The 27,676-nt window shown below is 35.4% G+C and overlaps 1 protein-coding gene across 11 annotated transcripts in view; it reads left to right on the forward strand.

The window, feature by feature from the left end:
• PPP1R13B (protein phosphatase 1 regulatory subunit 13B) overlaps positions 1 to 27,676 on the forward strand; it is a 54,662-nt gene that overhangs the window by 1,711 nt on the left and 25,275 nt on the right. For 7 of the 11 annotated variants that reach the window (XM_087871923.1, XM_034418549.3, XM_087871914.1 and 4 more), the window contains exons 2-4: positions 15,527 to 15,674; positions 18,018 to 18,137; positions 23,121 to 23,185. In XM_087871923.1, coding sequence (XP_087728049.1) covers positions 15,527 to 15,674; positions 18,018 to 18,137; positions 23,121 to 23,185 — 333 coding nt within the window. Of the gene's footprint in view, positions 1 to 8,241; positions 13,092 to 15,526; positions 15,675 to 18,017; positions 18,138 to 23,120; positions 23,186 to 27,676 lie in introns of those variants that run through there. The other 4 variants (XM_034418546.3, XM_034418548.3, XM_034418547.3 and 1 more) reach the window with 1 other exon arrangement.

A 27,676-nucleotide genomic window follows, 5' to 3' on the forward strand; every position in this document is an offset into this window, starting at 1 on the left:
ATATAATACATTACTTATTTGCTTGGCTTGGAAAATTATTTTTCCTGAATTGCTCTTGATATGCAAAAGACATGGTTTTTAGAAAAGAAGTATACCTAATTATACATTTCTTTTTATCTCCAATAAATAAGGGAGGGGCAGGATTCCTTGTATTACTAACCATATGAAAAACTGCTTGAACATGAGAATATGAGTAAGAAATAAATGTTGACTGTGAATGGTGAAATTATAAAGTGTTTAGATGAAATTTCTGTAGCATTAAGCATTTTAGTAAGAATGAGAGAAACCTATTTGGTGAACTCCCACTCATTCTATGATGATGGTATTTTACAGTTGTGAAAAACAGGGATATTAGAATTAATGAGTTTACAGAACATGCAGATGATTGTAGATTTCTGGAATGGAAAATATTTACAAGCATAATACATAATTGGGCAATAGCTTTATTAGACTGAACCAAAATGTTGCAAAACATTTTGCATGGTTTCAAATTTTTGAGAAAGCATGAGTGATTTTTGTAGCATTTTGATTTGTCTTAGTTAAGGTATTACTTAACTTGTTTTTTTCTCATGAATCGCATGACTGTCTTTTTGTTTGGGTGTATGTAAACTTAATGACTGTCTTTGCAGTTCAAGATAACTTCCTGACTTCATTCAGTAGATTGTTCTTTAGATTGCATTCAGTAAATAGGTATAAAACATGTCACTGGATGTTGTTTTATGAAATATGCCATTTAGAAGTTTCTGCTTTCAAAGTATTAGCTTACAAAATGATCATAACATTATTAGAAAGCAGATGTAAAATGAAACCTAATCACCTTTACAGGCATTGTACTGCTGAAGTGAACCTTCCATTTTCTAAATACTGTATGATTTCTATATAATTGTGTTTCTTAATCATTTTTGTTCAGATCTCCTTCCTGCTTTTAAAAATTATGGAGCACCCCAAAAGAGCTTTTGTTTCTATTTATTGATATTTACTATATTAAAAATTAAAATAGATACATTCACAGATGCCACCATTTCTCACAATTGTTTTATGGGATTTTAATATTGTATTATTTTTCAACATAGGCTGGCAAATAATTTTGATTTTGAGGACTCCTGAAAAGGTCTTGGGAGCCTCCAAGGTCCTAGGGCCACACTTTAAGAAACATTGTTCTATTGTATAAAGGTTTTAGCATTTTTATATTTTTATATTTTCCAATATTTCTACTCTCTTTAATATTTCTATATTTTAGATCCACAAATTCATACATCAACTATAGTAATTTGATATTACATTACATTTACATTAATGAATGAATGCTTCAGATCTTTTAGGAAAACATAGTAGCAAGAAAGAGTTTCCATAAACATGGAACAAATGTCTCACCCATTCCTGTAGTGAAGTCCCCTCAATTATTGCCTTATTTACTTTTTTTGTAGTTTCAACCTGCACCATTGTGCATTAGAACTCTGGTCATGACCATAATTCATTCCATAACTTTGGTCATGGCCTGAACCTAATTTTGGAAAATTGGCACTTACAAAAAAGATGGCACGGAAGGGGAAATTGGCAGTGAAAAAAAATTGTGAATTTTTTGGGCAGAACCTGATTTGATTGTGGTCAGAAGCATTCATGACCAGAGGTTCTACTGTACATTGATTTACCAAGAGTAAAGAAGAATCCTGAAGTACACATCATAGTAATACCCTAGTATACACTGATAATATATTGCTGTCCTTTTTAAAAGTGGGATTGTGTAGGCTGTTAAGAAGACTTGGTTCCTATTGACATAATCTCTGATTATTAATAAATCAAAGTCAAGAGTTTTGGAGAACAACACCATAGCCATAGGTGGCTATTAGATGATGAGCCAATAAAGCAAGTTAATACCTTTCCTTACCTAGGGGAAGTTTTTTTGAGCCTGGATCTTGGCTCCTTCATCATCAAAGAAACTCACTTAGAACAAGAGCAGGAATGAATCTACTCCCTAAATTAAATAAATAAATAAGCATAGTTATTCAGATTCCTTAACCCTAATTATTAAATTATATAAGGCCAAGATCATTTCAGTGCTCTTATATTGAGCTGAAATTTGGTGCTTCAGTATCAATACTAGAACAAACATAATTACAGCATTTGAGAAGTATTTTGGGTCTGGATAAAAGACTTCAGCTGCCACAGATAGAACTAAATTGGGAATTTATACAAGTTGTTCTTTATCTAAATTTAGGGCGTATAATTTTTGGTCCAAAGTTAATGCTATGGAAACTAACAGACTCCCAAAATTGTGTGTGTTAGAATAGACAAAAACTTAAAGTTGAGTTTGAATTGTAAAATTGATGAATTATATTAGGAATATGGTCTCCTTATCTCCTATACAACTGGAGAATAAGCTAAAAATATTATTGCACAAAAAATTTTGGATATTGAATCACAAAAGAATATAGCCATCCTCGGTAAGGTTGGCTTATTGAAATGAATAAGCAATTTATGAACTATAAATGTACTTTTCAAATTGCAAATATCTAAACACAGAAAAGCCTAAACAACTTAGGGAAGTGTTTACAAATGCGAGATTTAAACAGCTTGGATGCAATGCTTAAATAGGAAAGATTTGCAAAGAACTCACTTGCATTTGTGGAACTCCAGAGATAGAAGATACAACATATTTATTATTTCAATGTCAACTTTATAAGAAAGAGAGTGACTAGTATCTTGGACCACCTATTTGGATTCTTATATTAAAACAATACACTTCATATCTGGTCAGAATTCAAAAATCACATATAACATGGCTCTATAATTGAATAAAAGTCTAGTTGAGGTCTGCATATGTGGATCCGACCTGGGTAAATTACAGTGGTGACATAGAAATATGGTTCACATTCTTTATTTTATTCTTATTTAATCTGTTTCTTTTATTCCATTTATACATACAGCTTTATTAATGTATGTTTTATATTTCAAATTATGTCAATGAGACGTTTTTCTATATAACGTTTATTTTTTTGAATAATTTTTTATTTATTCAGAAAATTAAGATAAAATACAAACTTCCAAAAAATTACAAAAATAAAATATTTACAAAGCATTAAAAAAATCATAATGTACGTTAAAAGGACAAAGAACAAAATCATATATACATACAAGGTCACCTCTAGTTGAATGCTGATAAATATGTTGCAACAATGTTGCAAAGCATGCCCAAAATTTATAAACTTCAGCATCTATTTGCAACCAATTTGACCTGGCATCTATCTACTACCGTGTTTCCCCGAAAATAAGACCTTGTCTTATATATTTTTGAACCCTGAAATAAACACTTGGCCTTATTGCCATGCACTCAAAAGCCCGATTGGGTTTATTATCAGGGGATGTCTTATTTTGAGGGAAACGGTATATATAAAAGCAAAGTAATTAACAGGTGAACCAACAGCAAAATTAAACTTAAAAGTCCTCTGTTAAAAATCTATTATTGTATTTAACTCGTAGAAAGTCTACAGCAGCTTCTTATCTATATAAATCACCACAATCATCATTTCTGATCCTCCCAGGAGCAGATATCCTCATTTGATTCTTCATAAGAAAAGTTTTCCTTAAGATTTTGGTTGAGAATTTTGTCAATAATTGTATCTTATACTCCAGAATTATAAACCTCTGCTGTTGATCCATCTCCTTCCCCCCCCCCCAAACTCCCCATCCAGTCCAAATTGTTTTCCAGTTAGGTATAGTAAGTTCATTCCCCAATCACCATCAATCTTCTTAAGAAAGTCTAGTTCATCATTCATTGATACTGTTAACTCCAAATCTGTAAAATCCATATCTCTTTCAGCTTTCTTCAGTGAACTTGCAGTTTCCAAACCAAGTTCCTTTTAAATCTGTCAACAGCAGTTTAGATTCCAGTCCATCCATTTGTGAGTCTAGGGTTTGGCTACAATTGCTTATGTTGGGAAATCCTCTTTAGTTTGATTTGAACCATTATTTTCTCAAAATTTTTACCAAAGTTTTCAATTTGAACTTGGTTCAAAAGGATTCCCCCCCCCCACCCGAAGGACTCCGAAAGGGCTTTATCTTTAAATTGGTGCATTGTTTGCATTTTTAATATAATCCTGTAATTGAGCATTTACAACCAGACATGAACAGTTCTTTTCAAGGACAGGGGAGTTAGATATACTGTAACAAAGTAGCCAAAGAAAAAGATGAGATATTTCTCACAAGAAAGAAGGAAGGAAAAAAAGGAAAAAGGAAAATTTCCATCAAAAAAGAGATTTTTAAAAGTTAAGAAAATGTGAAATACCTGTAGTGAAAATCTAATGCAAATGTAAATTCAAACAGGTCATTTTCATTACCCAGAAAATATACTTTGACTTCCATACAGAAAAAATGAAACTAATTCAGAATTGCAGAATAAAACCGTGAAAAAACATTGAAAAATTCATGTTAAAATCCAACAAGGGATTAGAGTAAATCAGCATTCAACCAGTCACTTAACTTTTAAAAGAAAGATTGAGTTAAAAAAGAAAATTCAAAAGTCTAGGCACACTCAACAGCAGTATCCTTTGACTAAGCTGACTTGGGAATTCTGGGAGGTATTCTTGAAAACACCATGATTAAGTACTACACTAATTCTATTAGGAAAGAATGTAGCATCTGCATTTTTTTAAAGCTTGGAGTAAAGATGAGTAAGGGGACATATGACAGGCATTTAAAATCATGCATGTATAATTAAATATAGATATTATTTTTCTCACATTATTAGATATTGGGTTCATCTATTAAAATTAGAAGAAAGGATGATAAAAAGAGGGCTAGGAAGCCCTCGCTTAATGATTACAACTGGAGTTGGAATTGCTAAATGATATGGTTATAAAACGCAATGTCACATGACTGCACTACTTAGTGATGGCCGTTCCAGTAGACCCCAGTTAAGCAAAGACTGTGTGGATCATTAAATGAGGGCCTCATGTGATCATAATTTCTGACTTCCTGTCTGCTTCCCCATTAACTTGCTTGTGGAAAGCCAGTAGACAAACTGTGATCACATAATTGTGGGACATCGTGAAGGTCAGAAATTTGGGCTGGTTGCTGGAATCACATGATTGCAAAGGTACTGAAACAGCTGAAACTTTGAGGACCAATTGTAAGTATTGCTTGTGCAATGACCAAAGCAAATTTGAACAATCACTGCACAAGTGGTTGTTAAACCGACCAACTATATTACTTTGCACAATTAAGCTGTGGAATTTGCTGCCATTAAATGTTGGTTGAAGGAGAATAGGGCAAATTCATGGAGAATAGAGCCACAATTGGTAGCATGCCTTGATAATCTGATGCCAGGGAGGAAATATTAAGTAAGGCTGTAACTGCATTGGTGGTCATGTTTGTGGGGTATTTGAATGAAGCCCTGCATGACATAGATCCTTTTCAGTTTATAAGATATAATAGTATGGGCTGCAATTGTCAAATTAATAGCCATTTTAATAACTCTAGAGACGATCATGTTGATAGAACAAGACAGATATAACATTGGTTTTCATTTTCAATTATTATGAATTTCTTCTAAAATTAGTCTTTGATAATTTCTAATTTTAGGTTATAAAAACTTTAGGTAAAGAGACTCATTTATATTGCCAACATTGCTTTTATTTCTATGTAACCAGATGACCTTTAAATGCCATTTGGTTAAATAATAGCTTCAAATACATTCAAAACACTGATGATAGGATATCATATAATTCAAAACTTCTTAAAATATTTTTTAAAGATCTGTTTACCATTCCAATTGTGGTTTTCTCTTAATTCAGACTTAGTGATTTTATTTATACAGTAACATCTCTTTCCTTTGGATTTAATGCAGTTACCAAATTATGACAACCCTGTAAACCTGAATTTAAGAGATAATGAACACAAAATGTCTGTTAAGTCAAGACTTCAGCGTACCCTTGAATTGCTTGAAGATTTCAGTATCTGTTTAAATATGTGTCAGATAGCTCTGCAGAACATTTATTTGAATAGGACACTTTACAAAGTGTGTTTGTGGAAGCAAAGCATCCTGCTTTAAAGCCTTAAAACAGCTATGCCCTTTTGCCATATGTGCTTATTCTGTTTATTATCTTAAGGAAGTGTTGTCGGCATGCAGTATGCAGTACCAGGGACAGCCTTTGAAGCAGCCATGTGATGGTTTGCTAAGATCATGGTTGCTTTACACTTAGGAAAGGAGTATTTTGCTTTTGTCAATACATTTTGCACACCTTTCAAATGTTTTGCATAATTTTAATATTGTGTTTAAATTAGTATTATTTTTGAAAGTAGATAGATGCATTTATCGCATTACCTGTTTAATTTTATAACTAGAGTTTACATAAATACTTAATCTAGGTTCCCACACTAGTTCTCCCAGAATATACAGATCTATAAATTTTTGTTGTCTGACATTTCCTAAATTCCATTAATCCAAAATCCTTGCAGTTTCTCATTTCCTAAGAATTTTAAAGATCACCTAATTGTAATATACAGAGGAGAAGAGCTAAATCTGTGAGTCTGTATATTTTCTCAAATTGTGAATAAGTTTTTATAATTTTGCTTTAATGTGTTGGAAGAAATGTCCATCTGGGTTCAGTTCCACGTGGGGAAAAAGACACTGGAAACATGGAGACTGCTTGGAAAGATGGTTTAATGGTGGAGAGGAATCACATGGCTTGAGTTCCTGAACAGGAGCACATGGCTTGAGCTCCTGACCAGAATCATATGGCTTGAGTTCCTGAGTAGAAAAGAAAGAAGTCCCAGATACTGGGAGTGCCTTGGTTTTATGCCCTCTGTTAGGCTCCACCTCTGAGTTTCTTGTTCTTGTATAAGAAATGTATCCTGATTGGTTGTCAAACTCCCAGGTGGTCTAGGGGTCTTAGCTAACTTTGTAGGTTGTCTGAAGCTTGCTTGAGCCTTGCCATGTGGTGAGTTTCTGTTGCTAGATGGGTCCTATTGTGTTGCAGATGATGGCCTATTGAATGAGCTTGGCTGATGCCTTAATGGCCCATTAACAAAGGTGTGTGTGTTGAGGTGGGGAAGGCAGGAAGCTGCTTTGTCTTTAAAACATGTTTCTCCATTTCTTATCCAGGGAAATATAATATTCTGCCTTTTTTAATATTTCCTAAAATATTTCATTCTTCTAGGAGAGGGGTGAGTGCTAACTTCCTACAAATGATAATTAGATTTTTGTTATTCCAAATAAAATGTTAACATGAGGTTTTTTTTTTACTATTCTGTTTAAGAATTGTATGATTGCATAACAGCACCTTTTTAAAATAATGAAATAAACAAAACTCATAGGAAATATGCAACATATTGCCATTTTTGTAATTAGCATATTGTTAACTACAATATTTTCTATTTTATCAGTTTCGTTGTACGTCTTTTAACTCATTGTAAATTTTGGTATACCAAAGTAGTATTATGTTCTCCAACTTTATCCATTCTTTTTAGCTCGATTCCCTCCTTATGTTTGATTTGAATGATGTGAAAAACCTTTCAAAATGATACCATCTTAGGGCAATATAAGATTTGGAAAAGATGGCACTATCTAGGTTTTTCAAAGTAATGCCATATTTTTCTAAAACTTTATCTTGAATACAGAATAGAGGAATAAATTAAAATACATTTTGAAATTGTAAGGAGAAATGTTAAAATCTTAACTCTACAGTTACAAGTAGTTCTTGAGGTATGATAGCTCATTTAATGACTATTCAAAGTTATAATAGACCCTTCCAAAAGCTACATATGACTTTGTTTCAAAGTTATAAATTCAATGTGGCTGCTAAGGCACATGTTAACAGGCAGGGAGGAACCCAATCCAGATCCCTTATGAGACAAGCTGAGAGGCTATGTTTCTGGGCAGAGAAGCGCCATTTGTCATTACAGGCTGAGCATATTTCAGGGGCCACAAATATATAGGCAGATTGGCTCAGCAGGGCCACTGTTGATCATGCAGAGTAGCACCTGGATCTGGCTTTATTTCAGGAGATGACGGAGTGCTTTGGACTTCCAGTCATGGACCTGTTTGCAACTCAGAGCAATGCCCAGCTGACAAGGTTTTTTGCGAGTTTTGCAATTCCGGGAGGGGAAGGGGCCGATGCGCTTCGCAGCCCTTGGCCACCAGGGCTCCTCTATGACTTTTCCCCCGTTCCCCTCATCCTGAGGGTAGTAAGAAAGATTTTGGCGGAATGGGCAGATGTGCTTCTTCTGGCGCTGCACTGGCCACGGCAACCATGGTTTGCCAACTTAGTTGCCTTCTCGGTGGCCAGCCCTTGGAGGATACTGCCGGACAGAGTCTTCCTCAGCCAGGGGGACTTGGTCCACTTGGACCCACAGTGGCTCCTGTTGACTGCCTGGCATTTGAGCGGAGGTCTCTGACCCAGGATAATTATTCCTCTAAGGTGATAGACACCATACAAGCCTCAAGGAGGGCTTCCACGAACAGAATCTATGATGCGACCTAGAAGACATTCTGCTCTTGGTGCTCCAGGTTGCATTTGAACCCTACTTCAGTGTCTGTGCCCCAGATACTGGAGTTTCTTCAGGCAGGGCTGGACGCCCAACACAATCCGTCACCAGGTGGCTGCCCTGTCATCAGTCCTTACTTGCAGGGGGATGGACTCTCTTGCTCACCACCTGACTGTCCGCAGGTTCATCAGGGGCGCAACAAACCTACGGCGTCCAGTAGTTCACTGATACCCTACTTGGGACCTCATTAAGGTACTGCAGGCGCTGACCGAGGCCCCATTTGAACCACTGAAAGAGGCCACATTGCTTTTCCTGACCTGCAAGGTAGCATTCCTGATGGCCATAACATTGGCCAGGTGGATATTGGAGTGCACTTCCCGGACGGATAGACGCACTATCCATCTGGGGAGATCCCTGTGTGTCACACACTAACAGAGTGATCTTACGTTTGGACCCTTCCTTCATACCGGAGGTGAACTCATGGTTCCACAGGACCCAGGAGCTTATCTTGCCCAACTTCTACCCCAATCTAGTGTACGCCCTGGAAAAGAAGTGGCACACGCTGGACATCAGGAGGGCACTCCAGATTTATATCAAACGAACTTCCACTTTCCACTGCTCTTTGTGTTGCTCCAGCCAGCCTCCCTAGGAGCCAAGGTCTCACGATTGACCCTGGGCCACTGGATTCGGGCATGTATCACCAAATCTTATGAGATACAGACACTTCCATTGCCCAAAAGTATGTGGCCAAGGACTGTGGCCACAAGTGCAGCGTGGGCAACACAAGCCTCTCTGGAAGAGGTTTGCTGTGCGGCTACCTGGTCCTCACCGTCTCTTTTCATCAAGCACTACAAACTGGACAGCTATGCCTCGGCTGAGGCGGCCTTTGGTAGGGCCGCCTCCAAAGGGTGCATGCAGATGCAGGGACTTCGGACCTAGCTGCAGCCCACCCGTAAGAACAAGACCGTTTTGGTATGTCCCATTCCTGGATGCTATCTCCACTGCAATGGAGAAGGGGCATTGGTCTTACCTGATACGCTCCTTCTCATTTAGTGGAGATAGCATCCAGCCCCTTCCTGATGCTGGGCTGGTCCTCGGCCCATCGGGGGAAGAATTTTTGACCATGGCACGTCAGGTCTGTCTCTATGCCTTCGCCAAAAGCTGGGGACCGTTGGGGTAGGCATGTCCTCACAGCTTTGACAGACTCAGTCCTATTGGCTAACAGATGAGGACAACCCATTCCTGGATGCTATCTCCACTCAACGAGAAGGAGCGTATCAGGTACAACCAACGCCCCTTCTTTCAGAATCGTCAGTATTCACTTTTATTGAAATCAAATTTGCATATGTTATGAATAATTCCATTTTTTTCTTTAAACATAATATGTATATTATACACACTTACTTGAAAGGATTCATTATGTATACATCGATCTTCAAATTTATTAAGTCAGCGAATCATAATCTTGTCAGTTTTCAGAACATGTAAATAACCTCCAAATTTCTCTTGCCAGCCCTTTTAAACTCATCTTTGAGAATAGTTCAGGAAATTGATAGAAATCTTTCTGCAAGATATGTTATTAGATCTAACTAATTTGCTATTGCAATTAATACTTACAGTACTTGCTTATCCTGAGGTTTTAGATTAATTTAATTAAGGTTCTGAAATACCTTAGAGAAATTAAATTCCCTTTTTCAATCTTAATGCAGAAATCAATCTTATGTTTTTAAAGATAAATCTCTAATACTCTTCTGAATAATTCAACAAAATGTATCCAACAAATGCATTTAGAAAACCAGAGAATATTCAGTATAATAACACAGAAGCACACTGGTCATCACTTTTATGACAAATATGTGAAAATTATTATTCATTCTTGAAACTGATTTTGTTGTACAATATTGTTGTATTCACAGTATTTAGTGAATCATGTAAACATGGACTTAAGTAATAAGTAACATAATGAGTACATAAAACTTCTGGAACTTCCCTTTTCAAAAATATTGTTCTGATTTTCTAGCATAAATAGAGCATCATTACATGCATGGACAATAATGTTCATGAGTAGAATATTGGCCTTTTCAAAAAATGGTTTTAATATAGTAAAAATTCATTTCTTTTTGAATTAACAATGATTTTTTTCCAAAGAACACTTTCCTTATGGAGTTTCAATAAAATATCATACATAGGCCATTAAAAAAGCCTTGGTGTCCATTATTGTGAATTTGTTCAACTGTAGTGAGACTTGTTTTGTTTTGCGAGCTTAGCATATGTAGTTAATTAGTCCTGTCTGGACTACTGTAACGCTGTCTACATGGGGCTCCCCTTGAAGAGCACCCAGAGGCTCCAACTGGTCCAGAATGCGGCCGTGCCGAAATTATAGACCAATCAGCCTAAAATCAATATCTGGGAAGATACTGGAAAAAATAATAAAAAAATAGATTTGTGAACATTTAGAAACAAAGTTATAATTAGTAACCAGCACGGATTTGTTAAAAACAGATCATGCCAAACCAATCTTATTTCATTCTTTGACAGTGATTAAATTACTAGACCAACAAAATGCTGTGGACATAATATACTTAGATTTCAACAAGGCATTTGACAAAGTAGACCACAACCTACTTCTTGGTAAACTAGAAAAATGTGGGCTAGACAGCATCACTACCAGATGGATTTGTAACTGGCTGACAAACTGTACTCAACAAGTACTCCTTAATGGTACTACAGCTACATGGAAGGCAGTAAACAGTGGGGTACCACAAGGTTCCCTCTTAGACTCAGTACTCTTCAATATCTTCACTTAGATGAGGGAATAGAAGGGGAACTCATCAAATTTGCAGATGATACTAAGCTGCTGAAATAGTCAATACCCCAGAAGACAAGCTCAGGATCCAGAAAGATCTTTACAGACTTGAACAATGCGCTCTATCCATGAAATTTAATGAAGAGAAAAGCAAGGTTTTACACCTAGGCAGGAAAAATCAAAGGTACAAGTACAGATTAGGTGAAACCTGGCTCAAAAACAGTAACTGTGAGAAGAATGTTGGAGTCTTAGTGGACAACCACTTAAACATGAGCCAGCAGTGTGCGGCAGCAGCCAAAAAAGCTAATACAATCCTTGGTTATATAAACAAGAGGAATAGAATCAAAATCATGTGAAGTATTAGTATTGCTTTATAAAGCCTTAGTAAAACCACACCTGGAATACTGCATCCAGTTTTGGTCACCACATTACAAAAAATATGTTGAAACTTTGGAAAAAGTGCAAAGAAGAGTAATGAAGATGATTGAGGGCCTGAGACAAAAACATAAGAACGGTTGCAGGGATTGGGTATGGCCAGTCTAGAGAAAAGAAGGACTAGGGCTGACATGATAGCAGTAGTCCAGTATTTGACGGGCTGCCAAGAAGAAAAAAAAAGGGGGGGGGGTTATTTTCCAAAGCACCAGAAGGCAAGACAAGAAACAATGGATCAAAACTAATTAAGGAGAGAAGCAATCTGGAATTAAGGAGAAACTTCCTAACAGTGAGAACAATTAACCAGTGGAACTACTTGCCTTCAGAAGTTGTAGGGGCTTCATCAATGGAGGTTTTTAAGAAAAGACTGAACAGTTACCTATCTGAAATGATATAGGGCCATGATGGTGAACCTATGGCATGAGTGTGATAGGTTGCACACACAGCCCTCTCTGTGGGCACATGCGCCATCACCAGCTGCTTTTCTGGTTTCTGGTGCACCAGCGCACCGGAAAATAGCCAAAAACAGGCATGCGCCTCCAGCCAGCTGGTCTGTGTGTTTCTGGCGCTCCGGCGCATGCACATGCACACACATGTAACGCATTCTGGTTTGAGCCTCGGTGTCAAAAAAGTTCACTATCACTGGTACATTTGCAAATGCTAAAATTTGGATGAAATAGCAAATATATGAAAAACAAAAATAAGATGCAAAATGAACTTGGTAAGTTAGAGAAGTGGGCTAAATGAAATTTATCATTATCTGAGATTTCCTGATCTTTGTATAAGTGCTTACCATTGTTTCATTTTTTCTTTTCGGAGTAGAATGATGGAAAATTGGAATATATAGTCAGATGTTACATATACAGTATATAACTGTATTAAAACCATATTATTTTCTATTTAATTCAATTACTTACTTTAAATTCTTTCATTATTTAGACATGCATCTGCTAAACTGAGGCAGTGGTTAATACTACACATTTGATTAAGTGAATTCTTCTTGTAAACTTACCTAATTAGGTGAAATCCAATCCACAATATCTGCTGTCACTAGGCTCTGTCTTGTTTCAGTAGCCTGGCTTATCTTCACACGTCATTATCTCTTGTATTCATTTACTCCAGAAGATGCCCATTTAAGTAGATTCTCACTGCAGCCTGTGCACAGGAACTATTTTAGATTCTAGTTTTCACTGTATATTTTATTTTTTATTTTTAAAAAGCCACCTTTTTTCTCTGTGATTTACACATGAACCCTTTAAGAATGATTCTTCAAAGCCTCTTAAACTTCTCAAAAGAAAAAGTTTGTCAACATGGCAGGAACAGCATAAATCAGAGAAACAGAAAAGTAAACAAAATAATGAAAAAAAAGGTGAGAATGAAAACAACTACTTCATTATCATAATGCTCTCACAACAATTCTTATAATTTGTGCGGTGGTTTACAATTATTATTTACTACAGACACAGTAATGTTTTCATGTTTAGAAATTTACTGTTTGTACATGAATTTGTTTTCACTTGCATGTTTACATTTTGTGCTTGAAATTTTTTAACATAATATTTTAGAATATTATTACAATCACATTGTCTTGTAGATACTAGCTTACAAATTAAAAATTATGTAACAAATATTGATAAGGACAGCAGAAATTTTTGAAAATAGCATTTTTCTACTTTTTTCTCATTTATAATATTCCATAATTAAAAGCATGCTGCTTGTAAGACAGGTTTTTACTGTTGTTTCTTAGAAAATAGTTTTTGTTTTGTTTTGTTTTTTTGCTTTAATATTTGTGTGTGGATATTTTGTAGAAAATTCATTTTTCTACTATTTGGGATCCTTTATTTATTGCATATCTGGAGAATTCTCTGGTGGCCTTGCCATCTGTATATTATTTTAGTGATTGCCTCCTGGTACTTTACAAAGAATAAAAGTGCAAAACAATTGTTAGTATTTTTTAACTCTGACAAATATCTGTCAGGTTGAAAAATAATGCACTATTTTGCAATGAACAAGAGGCTATTGTATAGTCAGATAGTTTTAGAAAGTTAGTTTCTGTAGTCTGACCTTGCAGTTGTAATTTACAAAGTCCTGCCTTAGGTTATTTTTTACTAATAACAGTTAAATGGCTGTTGCATTTCCTGAATTTGTAGATGAAACAATAAATTTCAATTGTCTGGTGTACTCATTAAATCTTAGAATGTGTGTCTAAAAATTTCAATGCCGTCTCATGACACATTTCAAAGCCACTCTTCATATCGTTTATAAAAATACCCTTAAGGGCATTTTACATGATCATTGCTTTGTGCAATTGTTTTTAATTTATTATTTGTACTTCATATTCTCTGTTGCCTACATTTTGTAAGTCTGAGTCCATATATTGCAACTAGACACTTCTAGTTATCTCTTCCTCTCTTTTAGCAAAACTGCTGTTGTTGCTGCAGGAAAAAAGAGACTGGAGTTAAATAGGTTCTATTCTTCAGCAGAATATAATTTTATTGAACTACATTCAATAGCAGACATAATTGATCACAAACAGTTCTTCTGACCAAAAAATTGCATTGTTTTATCATTTTGATGGGGCATTGGTTAGAATGCAGTACTGCAGGCTACTTCTGCTGGCTGCCAGCAGTTCTCACCGGCTCGAGGTTAACTCAGCTTTCCATCCTTCCGAGGTTGGGTAAAATGAGAACCCAGCTTGTTGGGGGAGATATGCTGATTTTGTAAACTGCTTAGAGAGGATTGTAAAACAATATGAAGTGGTATATAAATCTAAGTGCTATTGCTATTTCCTAGGAAGAAGAAATTATAAGAAGTTGCCTAGTATAATAGGTAAAGAAATTTGTTTAGGTTCATCTTCTTAAAATATTTTTTTTAATGTTGGATCTGTTATCTTACATTTTGTCATCTTATTTGTAATATACATTTTTTATAATAGTACGTTATCAAAATCCCTGGTCATCTGCAGTTGCAATAAGAGGAAAGAAATAAATGCACTTCACTGCTCTTCCACAAGCTAAGTCCTAATAAAGGCTCTTACTTACGCTTGGTTGGCTTCATCCCTCATCGTCTTCCAACAATGCTCTAGGTGTTTCTTGTATTGTTTCGTTTTCTGGAGCTCTGCCGTAAACTGGGGGCCCTATGGGATCTATGATCACAGAGTCCATATAGGTGTGATCCTATCCCAAAGCCCTTGTGTGCTCATTCCAGCCTGCAAGTAAAGCTGAAGCCAAATCGTGCACCAGAGTCTTGGGAATAACCCCAAGTTCCCTTTGAAACCAATGTTCTTTTATTAGTGGCTATGATATTACTGGATGAGTGCTAGGGAGTGGATTTATTCCACTCATTCTATAGATCCAACCACATTTATCTAAGGTCTCATTTATTGCAATTTGACAATATAAGCTATAATAAAAACTATATTACGGCTTCTTGATTAAATGGGATGCACTGCTTAAATTGGTGCTTGATTGAAAATCAGACGTATTGTTTTTGCTGACTTGTATTCTGATTGCCAGTCTGTGAACATAACAGCCTTTTATTTCTTTCCAGTCTACTGTATTCAGATATAACATATCACCAGAACATGATTATTTGAGATGGGAGTAATTTCTTTTATTAACTGATCTTTAGGCATATCTTTATTCTGTTTCATTTTTCAGTGAATATTTGCTGAATTTTATAAAGAATCTTTGTTCTGTGGTTTAAAAACTCATTGTCTCAGGACAGTATACCAAATTATACAGATCAGATTGCATGATTGAAAAAGTTTTGATCTACATTGTACGGCGGTTTCCTGATTTTCAGATGATATTGACAGTGTTCCTGAGCAATAATGAACAAATTTTGACTGAAGTGCCAATTACTCCTGAAACAACCTGTCGAGATGTGGTGGAATTTTGCAAAGAACCTGGTGAAGGTAGCTGCCATCTTTCTGAAGTGTGGCGTGGAAATGGTAAACAATACTTTGGCATTCCATATTTGTCTAGGCTGGATTATGTCAAGCATTATCATTTATCAACTGGTTTTCAACAACAGTTTAAAAGAAACATTATTTTGTGACTGTACGTTATGCACAGTTTAGTCTGAAACTATTTTTTCCAGACAAGGGGTGATTCTTGAAAAATTAATATGAAAAACCAGCAGATTAATACAATATGAAAGTGTTTCATTTCCAATTATATCTTTATAATAATGAATTACAGCATAAATCAATAAAAAATATATTCATATATGTGTTATATTTACTAATTAGAATTCACATATTTAAATCCACTTTGAAAGTGAGAGCTTCAAAATATCTATTGCATAGTTAGCAGTATAAAAAGTCTGAAAAATAAATTAATCTACAGTAAATACCACAGAGCTTAAGAACAGTAAATACTGCAATGCTTAAGAACTAGGGAGAACAGATACCTTTTTAAAAGCTCCCTAAAGGAAACATTAGGTGGGTCCAATTATTTACACTCAGAATAACATTCCTTGGGTAGGGACAGTATTTGATGTATTTGTCATAGTGATGCCTGCCTGATCTTAGAAGCAACACAGGTATGATTGGAAGAGGTTATTATAAACCACATATCCATGTGGATTTTGTAGAATTTTAACAAATCTGGATCCAATTTGGGGGAATTTAGCCTTTGGACTGAACTTTCAATTTAGCTCCAAAATTGGCAACTCATGAGGTTAATAAACAGGATCCAACTATCTTTGAGAAGAATTAAAACAACTATATTTTGTATCTGTGAAGTGTCTATAGCTTCTTAAATTCAGCACACTACAGTAGCCTAGTTTTGTTATAGCTAAGAAGGCTGCAGCAGCCAGGTAAAGGCATTTCTGCCACCTCTGTTTCTACAGAGATTGAAGTTTTTTTTCCTAATTCCAGAGTTTTACAGTTGTCCAGGGAGCAAGATGTTGGCAAACAAAGATAGATATGTTTGTTGGATGGATGGATGGATGGATGGATGGATGGATGGATGGATGGATAGATAGATAGATAGATAGATAGATAGATAGATAGATAGATAGATAGATATACAGCAACCCAGAGTTCCAGATAATTTCCCCCAGTTGTTTCATATAAATCTTAAGATTCCATAAAAGACAAATGGAACTCCTCAGTATTCAACTAGTTACTTCCTTCTCTTTAAATTTTCCCAGCAAGAAGCATGCTACTCAATCTAGCACAATACCATTATTGTACTTGCATAGATAGCATGCTTTTAGTGTGAACCTGAATAGAGTTAAATGCGCATATTTAGCCTTAAACCTATATTTCTTAATAGAATTCTGATGGGATATTCTGAATGGAAGTGGTTTCTGCCTGTTTATTCTTAGTAAAAGATAAAAAAGATGATTATCTTGATTATCATAAATTAGCAGTGGGTAAATATAGTAAACTGCCATGATCCTAAAAAAGTGGTAAAGAACAAATAAAAAATATTTAGGAATTAAGAAAATAAGGGGATATTACATCTTAGTGACATTCTTTAAGTCATTGCTGCTTAGTATTATTTCATATTTTTAACAACAACTTGTTTTGTCAGACAGCAAAATAGAGATGTAATATCCCTTTGGCTTTTGTGTGAGGCTGATGGGCTCTGTGGAATGTGGTAGCTTGCAAATTGTTTAAGTGTAATTGTTTCTAGAGTGATAGTGACTAAAGCCCTATTTAAAATCTGTTTGCTTGCAAAATATGAGATCCAGTACTGTAGGGTGTAGTTGTTAACAGTGTTAGGAGTAATACCAACACTGAAGTGCTAATCCTTCATCATTATTTTCTAACATATTGAGTTCTGAAAGAGTAAAATACTTACGGCATTCAGAAGGTTGCTGGATGACTGTGGGCCAGTTATTCCCTTTTACTCCAACCTATCACACATGATGCTTATAATGGGCAAAAACTGGATGAGAGAGTGCTGTGTACACTACCTTGAGCTCCTAAATAAAAAGATGGGATATAAATCTAATAAATAAGTAATATTTTAAAAATATAAACATGGAAATGACTCACATGAAACTAGTCTTGTGCAAACTGCAATCCAGTTCAGCACTATTGTCATTATTTTTAGAGATTATATAATTTCAATTTGTGAACTTTTTCAAAAAGGTTACTCTAATTGGGAGGAAGAAAGAATTAGGTTATCCATTGGAACCCTAGAATATTATAATTTTGATGGGGGAGGGGAAATGACAGAAAAATTAAAGCATATATCTTATTTTATATACTTGTTTACCCTTATTTTAAGTAAATTGCCAGTGAAGTGCTCTAATGAGTGATTTTTGATTTTGTATTCAGAACGACACATACCCTTTGATCATATGATGTATGACCATCTACAAAAATGGGGACCTCGTAGAGAAGAAGTGAAATTTTTTCTCCGACATGAAGAATCCCCAACAGAAAGCAACGAACAGGGTACACTTTTATTCTATAATGTTTGTTGTTGTATCATGGATATAATTTTTATGTGCTCTAACTTTTATCAGTTTAAATTGAATCTGCCAGCATAGTGATAAAGTAGTGTTGGCGATTTTTAACTACTGTAACTTTGGGTAAAGGTTATTTACAAGTATTTCTATAGATAATGATCCTTAAACTGGTGGGTTGCTCCCGGTTCAGTACAGTTCTTGTGAACTGGTAGTAACGGCAGCTGGAGGCTCTGCCCACCCACCCACCTGAACATCATCAGGGACGATCTGCGTATGCGCAGAAGCGTGCATGCGTGCACACGCTCCCATTGTAAACTGGTAGCGAAGGTAAGTAGAACCCAACCCTGTCCTTAAAGGTATGCTTCCTATCCTTTTGTATGAGGAATGGGCAAACATTCCTATATATAATGATGTGAGATACTGATGACAAGTTTCTAGTTCTAGTTTCTAGTTATTGCAGCTGAAGGTGGTGAAACCAATTTCTGAACCTAAGGGGAAATTGATTTATTAATTATATGTATTATACCTATTCAGTTGTCGGACTTAAACAGAATTAGATTATTTTCAACCTAAGATTACTTAAATTCTTAGATTATATTTTCACATTGTATGATAGATGACTTAGTTTATGAAATATGTGAAACAAATATAAAATATTAGTGTTATTTCTCTACGCATTCAATTTATATATTATTAGGACCCACATTAAACTTATAATAATATTCAATGGCAAAGATAAAGTGTAGAACTGTAAAATTAATTTTAATTCTTATAAGTGAATTCCTAGTTTTTAATTGTGGAAAACTTGGGAGTAAATGCTTTAAATGAAAATAATCCATCTTGTATTAACTATTGTGAAACAATATCAGGATTTACTAGTGTTTGAAAATAATGGTTAAAATATTTAGGTTTGCTTTGACATTTTCCTTTTCAAACAAATCTTGTGGGTTTGTAAAAATCTCTTACTCTTTTTGGAACTGAATATTGTACATTTATGCATTCTATATTTAGAATCTTATTTTGCTACCTGATACCTTTTGCCCACAGTATAATTATAGGTCTAAAACACTACATATAATCCTGATTTAAATTTGTTTAGTCTATAGTCCTAAGGATGCTTACTGTATCTAAAAGCTTTTTCATTTTGTTTTCAATTGCTAGCTTGTGGATTTTCAGTACTTTTAGTACTTTTAGGCCCTAGGCAAGCTAATTTCTGTCTCAGTAACATGTTTTACTTAAAAGCAGCTAGGATTTTCTATTTTTTTCTTACTTAGAAAAAGGAAGTGAGAAGCAGGACTTTTTTAATATACAGATAAAAGCCTTCATTTTTGCTTTAGGGGATAAGGGCAAATCTAGACATCAAAGGAATGAGTGGGTTCTTCTGGAAATTATACATAACACATACTACCTTTAAAAATCCAATACTAAGACTGAAGATTTCAGAATAACTTAAGAAATAAGTTTTAAGACTTTAAGTATGCTTTTATAAGAAAATAACTGATAATAAGACATTACTTAAAAGGAAAAAGAACAACAAGAATATCTAATAAGATCAAAGGTCAAATAGTTACAGTATGAAGCTAGGGTCCATTTCAAAATATTTAACTTACTTGAACACTAAAACTTCAGTCAACTGTTCAACTGTTCAGCAAACATGAAATCCTTAGGACTGCACCCTTTGACACATAACAGTAGTATATTTCCTTATTCCATCAGTCAGGATTTAAATCAAGAATTACAAAATCAGTAGTACTAATAAGCAAACTCAAAAATTAGTAAGGGTTTTCACGCTTTTGATTTAATATATCAAGGAAGAGCTCTTAATTTGAAAGAGATGTGTGAACTCTGCCTAAAGGTAGAGCTTGTATATCAATTTAGAATGGAAATCCTTCTCTGCACCTCCACATATTTGGATATCATACCAGAAATAAAGACAAATAAGAACCAGTCTTGCATCTGTTACTACTAGAATTAAAAGCCATCTGAACCTTATTATTATTATCATTGTTCTGCTCTCTAAATTTTGAGGGCTCCTTGGTGCCCTCTGAGCTTGGTTGTTTTCTTGCAGATGTTTTATTACCCAAACTAGGATCATTGGAGTTAGTTATCTAGTCAGGACACTGATGATGTTACCTAGTTTGGATAATGAACCATCTGCAAGGAAACAACTAAGCTCAGAGAACAACAAGGACCCCTCTTTTCAATCCTGAACTACAAATATTTTCCTTTATCAGTCTGTTAAATTTTAACCCAAGAGTATTTACGTACCTGTGATAAGATGAGCGGCTAATAAGTTTAATAAATAGATAAATAAAAATTGTTTCCTTGAAATTTGTGCTGTATTTCATGTTCTTTGCAGTTGTGTTTTTAAAGCTTTTATTCTTAACTCATCTATAAATTAACATATTTCTTATTTCTATTCATTCTTCTTTTCAACACTATCATTAAGTCAGCCACTCCCAGTATTATTACAGAACAAGAAGCTGCAACTTCTATCAGATTTCTGGTTCATTTTGTGTTCAGTCTACATTCATTCAACACCCATTCATATTTTACTTTATATTTTCTTGTTTTTGTTTTTTTTGTTTGTTTTTTTAATTTGATTTATATGCCGCCCTTCTCCGAAGACTCAGGGTGGCTTACAATGTGCTCAGCAATAGCCTTCATCCTTTTGTATATTTATACAAAGTCAGTTTATTGCCTCCACAACTGGGTCCTCAATGTGTTTTATCACACATGCTTCCTAAATACTCATTATTCCCATTTCATTCAACTTTTATGTTTTCTGACATATCCAACTTTCAAGTCTGTTTAACATAACCATTGTGCACAGCAAGTTTTACTTCTTTCTACAATATCCCAAATCCCGATCCCAGCTCTCATCCCTAAGGCACTGGAAACCATCCACATCCAAGCTAAACAACCAAGACAGATAGATTCTCCTCAGGTTCTGGCACTCATTACATTAACCTGACCAGGCCCTCCATCCAACCATCTTATCTTTGCCTTCCTTCACACAACTCTTGTATCCTAAACCAAACTTTCCTCTTTTACTCCCCTACACTCTGTCCCCCAGTCTTACCCAAGCAGCAGAGAAGCCACTCTCCAAAAAGGACTGGAAGGCAGCAACCCCAGCCTTTTCCTGTCTCCCATATGAGGGTAGCAAGACAAATAGACATACAGGTGGTCAACAAACCCCAACTCCAGCTATCAAATCTTATAAACCCACAATGTTCTTAATTTGTATGCCAGCAACTTCAGTCCCAGGTACTCCTGGACAGGCAAGGGAATCCACTGAAATGGCTGCTTTACATATGGCCTCTTGAGCAGTAGTTGCAAGACACATGGCTGTCCTCCCACAGTTCCATTGCTCCTGCTGCCATAAACCACTTGGCGATGTGAACCCTCTACTCCAGTGGCCCCCAACCTTTGGGGTACCAGGGACCAGTTCTATGGAGAGAGGTTTTTCAGTGGACTGGAGGGGATGTGGTTTTGCATGCTGCCTGCATCCCGCAGATGGCTTGTTTGTGAGGCCCAGTTTTGGCATGCCACAGACCGGGGATTGGGGACCCCCGCTCTACTCCACTGGGGTCACCACCGAGCAGAACCCCCTAGCCATGACCACATCCTTATCCTGTGCCAGTTGAGCCTGTGTTTATATTCTCTGGGGCAGACGATCCAAGATGAAGGACAGCTAAGGTGCTAGTTATTTCTGCACATTCTGCTGTGCTGCTGCATCCTCTGGTGTCCATTCCACAGTTAGAGCAATAGCTGCTGATCCACAGCACCACTGAAGTTCACTTCATGCTCACCAAGGAGCCTCCATAATGGAGGTGTCACCCACCCCCTGACCCAATCTCACTTGGTTGCCACCAGGAAAATATCAGCAGGGTTCTACTGGCTTTCCAACCCCCTTGGTCCATTGCCACCGTGCCAGCTCCCATTTTTTGATTTTAAAAAATATCAGAATTTGCATTTGAACAAAATTAAAGTGTGGCTGTTTAGATCAGCGGCTTGTTTTTATAATCTTAGGCATACTGTTACTCTTCATAGAGAAATCGCAATCACGGCAAGCAAGTTGATACTTGGAAAAAATTGGGCAGTGAATACTCCATAGTGGCTGGTAGAAACTGGCAGGCTTAATAGAGTTTTGACATTCTCTTCTGTGAATAAAATGGTATAATGGTGGTTGATATTGTTTACAAATAGGTAGGCAGATAGTCCTCCGCTTATGACCACAATTGAGCCCAAAATTTATGTTGCTTAGCAAGACAGTTGTTAAGTGATTTTTGCCCCATTTTATCATTTTTTTTTGCCCCAGTTGTTAAGTGAATCATTGTAGTTGTTAATAACACGATTGTCAAGCGAATCTGGCTTCCTCATTGACTTTGCTTGTGAGAAGATCACAAAAGATTATCATATGACCCATGACACTGCAATCGTTATAAATATATGCCAGTTGCCAAGCATACCAAATTTTAATCACATAATCATGGATATGCTGCAAGAGTTATAAGTGAAAAACATTCAAAAGTCATTTATCCCAGTGCTATTGTAACTTTGAACGGTCGTTAAATGAATGGTTGTTAAGTCAAGGACTATCTGTAATTGAAATTAGCAGCAGCAGAGATGATAGTTTTTGTGGAAAGAATATAGTGAACAAACATTTTCCCTTTTTACCACCTTAGCTATATAACTGTGGGAAACATAGTAATTAAAACTGAGATAATGTCAATTCCAGTGGTATTTTAGTTGTTATTGGACTGAGGTTCTATTGAGATGTAGAAAAACAAACCTCTGTACAACTAAAAAGATGGAAAACATTTTATTATCTTCTTCAGCATCTAAAATTTTGCTGGCCAAATCAACACACAAGGTTGGGCATTATATTTAGATTGTCTAAATGTATACTAATGCTAAAATAAGTATTAAACAGGAAACATAAATGTTATAATTGTTTTTTTCCCAGGACGTCAGACTCAAAATCATAGAAATGGAATCTCTATACCTGTGGAGAAACGTACAGAAAATGGGGTATGTGGCAATTTGCATATTAACAGTACATGTATTTTCAAATTGATTTGTATTTTTAAACCTGGAATTTTGGCATCTTCGAGTGAGTTTTCATAGTTAAGACAGAAATAAATAAAGTAACATAAAATAACAACCAATATTTTGTAAGAGAGCGTTATCTTGTTTGATTTTGGTAATTTTACTTCTGCAATCTTCTACGGTCTTAATGTGAGAATACCAGACTCTCGCATGTCTGGATTGGAATTTAAAAAAGAAACACACATTAGGATTAATTAATCTGTCTAGGGAAGTTATGCCCACTTTGGCTTTCTCAGACAGTATATTTTAAAATTTCTAAAACACATTTTAAAGTAAAATATTTTACATAGCTTTCTCCAAAGCAAACAATTGTACATTTTACAAATTCAGCAAGGATTTCTTTTATAAAATTTATGACAGTTGACGGCAGGGGTGAAATGTAAAATTTGTTACTACTGTGGGCGTGGCTTGGTGTTGGTGGGTAATGTGACCAGGTGGGTGTGGCCATTTTTTTTTTTTTTTTTTTACTTTTCAAAACATTGTTTCTAATGCTTTGAAAAGCCTCTGCCGATCAGGCAACTCAGCTGGGATCGTCAGAGACTTTTCAAAGCATTTTTTTTACCACCTCTTTGGCCAAGAGGTTGCAGAAAAAAAGGCTTTGAAAAGCTTCTGATGACCCCAGCTGAGCCGCACGATCATCAGAGGCTTTTTTTTACTTTTAAAAGCATTTTTTCATCGGAAGAAGTGGTAGAAAAAATGCTTTTAAAAGTTAAAAAAAAAAAAAACCCTGATGATCGTGCGGCTCAGCTGGGCATGGGGGGGGGCAGGGATTTTTGCTACCGGTTCTCTGAATCACCCGCCGCCATCGCTACTGGATTGGGCGATCTGGTCCAAACCGGGAGCATTTCACCCCTGGTTGACGGCATACCTTTTTATCCCCTCCTGAATTTAACATTTTAAAAAAGTTTTATATGGAATATTTATAAGAATTTAACCCACTGGTATTTCTGTTATACACAAGTTTTCAATATATGTTATATATTCCAAAACTGTTATTTTGCAACAATTTACCGATAGTAGTAAGGTAGACTATTAAAACAAATTTTAAATAGTGTTTTTTAAATATTCAGTGTTTACAATTACACAAAGTTTCAATACAGCTGTTGTGATTGTGTGGCATCTTCATGTATTGAATACTATCTTGGAAATAAATACCACATTTCTGTCATATTGTTAGTACTTAGAATGAAATATTTGCAGTATTCTTATATATTATATAAAAGAGCTTTATATAATCATATTAGCGTCCCATTTCCCACAACAGATAGCTTTTAAGCAAATACATGAACACGGTAATTTCCTGACCTTTGAATAAATAGCTTTAGATTTGTTTTTTTTAACTTTAGGGAAATCTGTAGCAATATGGAATTTAGGAAAAGGTTTGCCATTGCCTCCTTCCTGGGGCTAAGAGAAAGTGATTGGCTCAAGATCACCTAGTTGGCTTTATGCCTAAAAGGTGAGTGTAGGACTTATGATCTTTCAGTTTCTAGCTCAGTGTTTTAACCACTGCACCAAATTCTTTTTATCAGCTATGCTGGTTCTGAATTCTAGTGTCTATATATGTAGACTTATTAACATATTACACATATATCCTGCCCAACCCCAAAGACACTGAGAAGTTGAGATTACAAAAATAAAACAATAGTAAGACATACAGAAATAAACAATAACACAAGTTAAAATCCTGTGCTGCATGTTTCAGCTCCAAATGATCTATCAAATAGTCATGTCTTTTCAGAAAATAGCATAAAATATTCATATGCTTCTGGATGTTACATTTATTTGCTAAAACCTGTTTGATTTGTTTCTATTCTTATTCTTTAAAAAGCAGAATTTTTAGAAAACTTAAGATAGCTATTTTATTTCAATGATAAATGTTTACTTCAGCTATCCAATGCCAGTGGACTCTAGACAGCATAGAAAATGTAAAAAAAACAGTAAAAGTATTTAAAAACTTAAAATCATGCAGGCATACAAGCCATAAAAGCTTCTATTCTGCTTTGTTTGTGTTTTGAAATTTAAATCCACAGTCAAGTGTAAATGTGGAACTAGCTTGAACTTCCCCATTGAATATGAAAAGGACAATGCATTGAGCTAATTAGACTTGACAGCTGATGTGATCTTGTCATGATTAGGCTTTTCACCGCTAGCAAAATCCACTAGACTTTTTCTTTCATTGATTTCTGATGAATGCCCAGGAGCAGTTTTCCATATTGAAGAAGGGTTTGGATAAGAGGAGAAGGGGGCTTTTGTTTTTGATCCAAGAAGATACAAAGTCACAAACTGAGGATGAGAGCTTATTTCTTATGAGATTTGGGAGTTATTGACCAACTTAGCTTGTGAATAATATTTTTGTAGCTCATTGGTTTTACTATTAATATTAACAATACACATTTGATTATTGTTTCAGTAATCATACTTAGCTATGAAAATAAATGGTGAACTAGAAGAGGTGGCACTACGAGAGTTATATTTACATTTGGCAGTTATACAAATTTCTTATACAACACTCAACAATTTAGCTGAAAAAGAAATAATGTAATGAAAATGTGTGAGGCAAGTAAATGCTTTTTGATGCCTGCAGCATTACATGTGCTGTTTTGAATGTCTGTTTTTTGAGGTTGTGTCACCTTCATAAACATTGCGTTAACCACAATGTTGGAAAAACAAAAATAAAGTAAAGCCTATGGTATTTCAGAATCTTTTAATGAGCCTTAATCATAGCAGGTTAGAGCATATCACACTAGGATGGCTTTTTTTCCTCTTTAAACATCCAGAAAAATCCAGTTTCACAAGTCACAATTAAAAGGAATAGTATTTATTTATAGTGCTTAATGAGGCATTTCTTCTATTCATAATTGCTTTTGAAGGATGAATTATAGTAAACACAACATTCATATTTTGGCTTGCAGTTCTTTCCAGTTTCATTAAAAGGAGGATGGAAATCATTTCACCAGTGAGCAGTCTTCAGTTTGTAGTATCTTTTGTACATTTCATAGTGAACCGATATGCAGTCAATAGATTATCTTTTTTCTATTTGCTTTAAAATTAGATTATATTTATTACAATTTTTATCAGATTATCAGTTATTAAAGAAAAAATGCATTACATGTTTTGAAATATTTGTCACAAAACCAATTCATGCTCTTCTTTTAAATGGATCATTAAGAAGTACAGTCTGATAAGCAGAGGAAATGTCAAGAAAAATATTCAAGATTACCTTGTTTTGATTCCCTTTGGTATAAAAGGAGGTAGGGTTTGGGGATTTCAAAGTTGTATTAAAATACCCTACCCAGAGGAGTTTCTGTAGCTCTTGTGGTGTTTTGTCCTGGCCTATCTGGTAGGGCTGAAAGTATCATTATTCTCTGTTCAGCCCTTGCTTCCAAGTCCAAGCACTTTCCATTGCTGTCTGGGACAGTCTGACCCTGTGAGGCAAGACTTGTCTAGTAGTCTTGAAGAACCCCCAAGCAAATGTAGGGAGCAAAAGTTTGTTCTGTATTTGGTTTCTATAGGACCTTTCTGGTATCCCCTTCACAGGTAGGAGGGTAGACTAAATCTGATAAGGGAGGTGATGTAGAAGAATACAGAGATCTTCTTAAGAAAGAATGTGAGGGTGCTTATGTAAATAGCAAGTCAACCCTGAGAAAAAGATTGGGTTGTGGAAAAAACCCCTCAGTATTACCCCGCCTTGATTTTCTTGGATACAAAACTGGTCAGAGAGGAACTTGTGTCAGGTATTCAGTTTATTATAACCTGTGACATAGAGTTCTGATAGGTCTTGTGATCTCTATTTCCTGCTCTGCCCCATCTTGAAGGGCTGACAGTAGCAGACTGAATGAGGGCATATAACTGAATGCACAAAAGACAATGCTTAACATAGAAAAAGATAATGTATTTTTTTCTTAGCTGGACGGTTCTGACCTACTTCCTTTGAACTGCAGCTTGAGTTTATTCCTCGATTTAAATCCTTGAATCTTTGTACCAGATTTCAGCATAGCCAGCAGCATATTTGCAGTTTTTTAATCTATTCTCTTTTAGGGAAATTTCAGCAAGTCTCAATTGCACACCCAAAATACTGATTAGAGTCAGTTGTAAAAAGTATATGACTTCCTTGTTATAACTACTTCATTGTCTGCTTTTCTGTTTATGGGCACAGTTCAGTACTGGTTATGATAAATAATAACTTATATCAACTAACACCAGATTATTTGAAATACTACCTTTTCTCATATGAACATTTTGGAAGAGACCTTTCTTTCTGCCTTCCTATTATCTGAGGAACACTTAGAAGGCTATTCTCAGAACATGGAGGTTTCCTGACAAAAGAAAATAATATATTCTACTGCTGGCAGCATCTTTTTCTTAAAATTGGGTTGGATATGATGCTGCTTGAAATTATATTTAGTCTATAGC

The sequence above is a fragment of the Pantherophis guttatus genome, chromosome 1 (assembly GCF_059756535.1).
Source record: "Pantherophis guttatus breed Tessera chromosome 1, ASM5975653v1, whole genome shotgun sequence".
NCBI lineage: Eukaryota > Metazoa > Chordata > Lepidosauria > Squamata > Colubridae > Pantherophis > Pantherophis guttatus.